Source organism: Octodon degus, unplaced genomic scaffold (assembly GCF_000260255.1).
Source record: "Octodon degus isolate 3935 unplaced genomic scaffold, OctDeg1.0 scaffold00185, whole genome shotgun sequence".
Taxonomy (NCBI): domain Eukaryota; kingdom Metazoa; phylum Chordata; class Mammalia; order Rodentia; family Octodontidae; genus Octodon; species Octodon degus.
The window spans coordinates 1,186,966-1,192,950 of record NW_004524761.1 but is presented as its reverse complement, the minus strand read 5'-3'; the positions used below and the strand labels follow the sequence as shown (position 1 = coordinate 1,192,950).

At 34.5% G+C, this 5,985-nt stretch overlaps 1 protein-coding gene across 1 annotated transcript in view; it reads right to left on the bottom strand.

Moving 5' to 3' along the window:
- Window positions 1–4: 4 nt before the first annotated feature.
- Yipf5 (Yip1 domain family member 5) overlaps window positions 5–5,985 on the bottom strand; it is a gene marked incomplete at its 3' end in the record, with an annotated part of 12,195 nt that continues 6,214 nt past the window's right edge. The window contains exons 3-6 of the mRNA XM_004643872.2: window positions 4,418–4,587; window positions 3,275–3,420; window positions 1,283–1,464; window positions 5–95 (exon numbers count right to left, since the gene is read on the bottom strand). Coding sequence (XP_004643929.1) covers window positions 5–95; window positions 1,283–1,464; window positions 3,275–3,420; window positions 4,418–4,587 — 589 coding nt within the window. The remainder of the gene's footprint in view (window positions 96–1,282; window positions 1,465–3,274; window positions 3,421–4,417; window positions 4,588–5,985) is intronic.

Genomic DNA, 5,985 nt, shown 5'->3' with positions numbered 1-5,985 from the left:
GTCCTTCCATGGCTAAAGCAGAAATAAAAATCTTGGAAGCAGAAAAACTACACCATCCAATAATCCCAGCAGTGAGAATGATTCCTAACATTCCTCTGTAAGCACAAAAGAAAAGGGAGGGAGATTAGTTATGTAAGAACACGACAATCATTTGTTCTAAAGAAAAGCATTTTAAATCCATATGCAGACATATGTACAAATAATTGATTTTTCCCCCCCAGGTGCTAAATGAACCCCCATGGTGAATTCAATGATGTTAAGTCATTTCATGTGACTAAAAATCTCATTTATAACTACACTTGTCTTTCAAAATACAAGACTTCCCAACTTTGGCACTTTGACATTTGGGCCAGACATATCCTCGTTGTAATGGCTGTTCTGAGCACTGTGAGGATGTTCAGCAGCATCCCTAGTCTCTACCAAGGTGCCAGCATGTCACTAACCCTCAGAGGTGACATCAAAATTACCACCAGACATTACCAAACATTCCCTGGGAAACAAAATTGTTCCTGGGTGAGCAATAGTGTATTGGTAAAAAAAATCAATTCTCTAAAATTCAAACATTAACATGTTGATTCTCAACAAATAAGGATGAAGCCATTTCCTCAATGAAAATCCAAACCATTTTTGTTCAAAAAATAGAATGCTATAAAGTCATTACCCTGTCAAACTTCTATTACGAGACAAATAGTTGATACATGCTTTTCTCCTAACTCCACTTTAGCTTTCTAAGTATAACTTACTTAGTGTAATGAAGCCTGGTCGCTGGTGCAGAACTAGCTACAAGGAGATGCTTGGAATGCTGACGGGTCATTGTGACATTAATTCACATATGTTATGCCTTACTAACTTGCAAAATAAAGAATACAGAATTAACTACTCATAGTTCTGCATATGCCTAAAGGTCAAGAAATCTGGCATGCTCTAAAGCATCCAAAGGATAAACATAATTTCAACACTAATGACTTGAACTTTTCTGTTCTCTTTAAGGATCACAACTATTTGATCTGTTACTGTGATATTGGTCAATAAACAAAAGTAGTTAAATTTTTCATCACACATAAAACAGAAATAGTATGAACGAGTTCAAAACTTATTACTACTTTCACTGTTCATCTTCCAAAAACATATAGCAGTCCCTGTCTAAGAGAGGCATTATCATACTATCTTAGTGAATCTACCATTCCCTGTCTCATTGAATCAATGATTATCTTGAACAGAAGGTGAGGCAAACCCTATTAAATAGAATCAGTTGAATTCCATAATAAAGATTAGCACTTACTGTAAAGAACATATCACTGCAAAGCTGGAAAGTAGGATCATGGGAAGAAGACAATATCCAAGGACACTTGCTACACAACCAAATGAAACGCCTGTCATACTCATTAAGTTTAATAAGCAAAACATTCCTAGACATCCAATCGCACTGATTCCATATACATAGCCAAACTGGATTTTGCCAGCCTATGAGTAAAGAAAAATAACAAAAAGGACAAAAGTTAAATTACTCTTCACTTTATTTCACTTTAAATGGCACATGTGAAGTTACTGACTTCATGATCAAAGTCTACAGCAATAAATATACTTCATGCAGGGGAGTAAAAGAGCAGACTAGGTTTCATAGCCTTGTTAATGTTAAAGAATCACCTTCTAATACAGAGATAATTTGGTTCTCCAGCTTATTTCTAAAAGGGACTTTGACTCTAAGCAAATAAAATACAAAGGTGAAAAGCTATTTAAAATGTTTGGATAATTGCTACTAGCACTCAAAGCACCTACGTTCTCAAAATGAACCAAGGCGTCTAATTCTCATGGACATATATAGCCACAGTCTAACAGCAGAAATAATTTCATTATTCATTTTATATGGTATTAGGAAAGATAAAAGCAGCCAGGGTAAATAGGGGGCTAAGGGTCTGTGGGGAAGGAAAGAGAAAACAAAAAAGGACTATAACTGAATTATATTTTTGTCTTTCATTACTTTTCCAAATGACTGTTATTACAGTCCTTAGATAAGAAAAAAAAAAAAAAAAAAAAGGAATCAGTTTAACAATTCTGCTCTTGTAAATGAAATCACTACGGTTTTCAAACAGCAAAGATTACCTAAGTTGGAACTACCTTACTAGTCAAGTTATGTGAAAAAGTACTACATTCAGGTCATATCACTAAAATCAGTCTATGGGGAACTGTTCAAAATGTACCAGGTTTTCCAAATGTAAGACTCAATCTGGAGAGTATCCCTGTAAGTTATAATGAATGGAAAAAATTCACTGAGATTTTTGTTGATTCAAAATGTAATTGTAAATATTTGATTAAGAGCATGTGGAAGGTGGAGAAAGCTGAGGTAGTTCACTGATGAATTCATCATACAGTAATAATAACATCTCATATTTGCATATACTTTTTAACTTTTCAAGATGCATTCACATAGTCTGTCTTGTTTTATTTTCAAAACAATCCTGTGAGTGGGCAGGACACCTCCTTGTCAAGGAGCTGAAGGATTAAATAATTTAATCAAGAACAAAGTAGGAAACCTGAGCTCAAGTCCAGCCCCTCTGGCTAAAAACTCTGTCTTCTACCCTTACATTATCTATCCCTTGTAATTCAAACAGAAGATAAACAAGTGCATTAGTTATCATTATAAATGCTTATCATTTCCAAAATGATTAACATTCTTCAGTAGGTAGGAGACAGGACAAAAACTTTTGTTTTAATGTACTATAAGTTAAAATATATAGAAAAGTAGTCATCAGCAAAATAACAAAACTCTAAGCATTAAAAATTGTTATCTTTACTTTAAAGAAGAGCAATAGGGAAAAAAATATTGTCTGAAAAGAAAAGTGATAAAACACAATTCTAATGAAGTACTGAAGTCACACATATTATTTACTTATATTTTTTCTTTAATTCTTGTTGTGCTTTACCCAATAACTGGACTTATACTAAGAAGTTATACCAACCAACTGAAGACTTAAAATATAAGCAGTTTTAAAAATGGCTTTTGGGGCTGGGGAGATAGCTCAGCAGTCTAAGTGCCTGCCTGGCAAGCGCAAGGATATGAGTTCAAGCCCCAGTACCACACGCCATGCCAGCCCTAAAACTGGGCGTGGTAGTACATGCCTGTAATCCCAGTGCTGGGAAGGTTGAGAAAGGAGGATCATTGAGTCTGAACTACGTAGCAAGACCCTGTATTAAATAAATAAATAATTTTAAAAATAGCTTTTGTAACATTTGTCATTTAAGCACACACTGAGACATCAAATTAAAAACTTACCAATAACAATGTGGCTCCAAAGGCAAGGCAAAAAACCATTGGTCCTGCCAAGTCAGTTTCATTCATGATGCTGCCATCTGCTACTTTTAATGGATGTAGCACTGTTAGTGTTTTCTGCCAGATGTGGTCAAAATTGATACCTAACTCTAAAGGAAGAGAAAAGAAGTCAGCTTAGATTCGTGGCACCCTTTTAATTTACCACAATCTATGTTGGAACAGGAACCATAATGAAACCCCCAGAATCAAAAGGTTTATAAATCATATTCTTTTACAGACTTCTGAATGCCAGTCTTTGCTGTTCGTAATGTTTGCCCTAAAAGTACGTAACTTCTGGTTTAGTGGTGGAAAAGGTACCGATATGATGACACAATCATTATGTCTCAGTTATTACTGCAGTGCCAAAAAATACAGTCAAGGTTACTAGTATGAGTTCTTTACCTGAGACTACAGGAAGACTTGAGGGCCCCATGAAATTGTACACAAAACTATGTTTTCATACACGTGTAATTTTTCTTGAGTATTTATATTTCAATAAATCTTCAAAGTCTTTCTCAAAATCCAGAAAATTGCTTTATAGGTTTTGAAATAATTTGAAAATGTAATTTTTAAGTAATTTTAGCAATTCTGTTAGTATATTTCCATGCAAAATAATAATCATGCTATTTCCTTTCACTTCTTCCATTGATGGCATTTAATTATTAATTTAAAGTAAAAGTCAAAGATGGCTTTCTGACATTTTATTATCAGTTTATTAAAAAGTATGAAAAATACAGTCCCTTTTGACAGTGTTATGTATATTCTTTGAAATAGGAAGAAAACTACTTTGTAACACTATCTTTTAAAGGAAAGGACAACTTTTCGAAACAAAAATATATGTTTTCTGTATGGCTGGATACTACAAAGTATAGGTTGAACATCTCTAGTTGGAAAAATAAAAAACTTGAAAACTAAAACTTTGTGAACAACAACAGGATGTTCCAACAGTTTCAGATTTTAGGCATTTTTAGATTTCTCATTAGAGATGCCAATCCAGTTGGAAAATATTCCAACATTAAAAAGAACTCAAAATGAAACACTTCCGGTCCCAGCACTTCCAATAAGGTTTATTCAACCTGTATCATCAAATGTTACAACCAACCCTACCTTCTAATAAAGGGGGCTCATCCTCGAAGTTGTTTCCATACAATGGTTGAGGAGTAGGAGGATATGCCTGAGCTGGGTGGAAAATCTGACCCGTGTACGGCTGCTGCGGCTGCATCATGTCTGGAGGGACAAATGAGCCTGGCTGCGAGTAGTCATAGCCAGCATACTGTCTATCAGAAAAAAAGAAAGTTAAAAATTTCTCCAAAGTATTCCAATATACTGACAGTTGGTAGTCCTTAAATTTTCATTTGATAGCTACAAAATATTAGGATATCAAATTAGTTTATTTACAAATGGTGACAGAAATTACTATGATCAAGTACAATGAACAATTTATAGAGAATTTTCTGAAAATGCTAGTACTCCCCCATATAGAATTTAAGTAGTTTATGAACTATGATATATTTAGATGCATGAAGCCAACAAATATTTCAGCATCCTGTCTATTTTTCTTCCTTAGTGAGGGTATATACTGAAATGCCATGAAAAAAGCTTATAGCCTAAGACACTGAATGGAAAGCTTAGGATAACAAATTTTGCACTACAAATTTCCTATGGTTATCTGGATATTTATTAAATCATTCTTTATTCTTTTTAGTATGTCATTTTTTTTTAAGTAGGAAGTTTAAGAATCATCAATTTTAAATCACAGTGTGGGAAAATGAAACTGCTTTGTGAAAGCTTTCTGAACACTTATCAGTATAATTTGCATTTGAATAGCGCTTTAAGATTTTGAAGTCCTTGTACATCTATTGCCTCATTTATAATAACAGCACATTCTGTATCTTTTTGTTTGTTTGTTTTGCGGAACTGGGGCTTGAACTCAGGCCCTTGTGCTTGCCAGGGAAGTGCTTATTCTACTGAGCCTTCTTCCTGGCCCGAATCTGTATTTGGATAGAAACCCTTATCATACCTATTTTCTTTTTATATATCCATTTATTTAAAAAAAATTATTAGTACATGGTTGCAATCCATAATGTTTACATTCCTTGAGTGTCACTGGAACATGTGCACAGCACAGTTTAACTCCTTTATCGCTGTTCCTTCTTCCTTCCCATTTCCTCCACCTTCTTCCTACCACAGCTATTTTAATGACAAGAGACAACCAAGGACATTGAAGGCACATCTTTAAATATTTGTTTCACTATCTTTTGTGAAAACAACATCAATTAATGGGACTAATCTAATTATATAGTAAGAAATACAGAAGCAAAACATTTATTTAAAAGTAAACTATTGCGGCTGGGGATTAGGCTCAGCGGTGGAATGCTTGCCTAGCAAGCTGGAAGCCCTGGGTTCAGTCCTCAGCACCAAAAACAGAAAAGCCTATAAGCAATTCAACCAAAGAAATACAGTAAAATCAAAAAAGACCAAAACCAAACAAGGCTACTGCATAAAAGTAAAATATTTCAAGAAATCAGAGCTCTAGAAATTTTTAGTCTTTCTTTAAAAGTCTGTGGTTCCCTTTTCGAAAATTCAAGGGGCTGGGGAGACAGCTCAGTAGAGTAAGTGCTTGCCTGGCAAGTGCAAGGTCCTGAGTTCAATCCCTGGTACCACCAAAAAAAAAA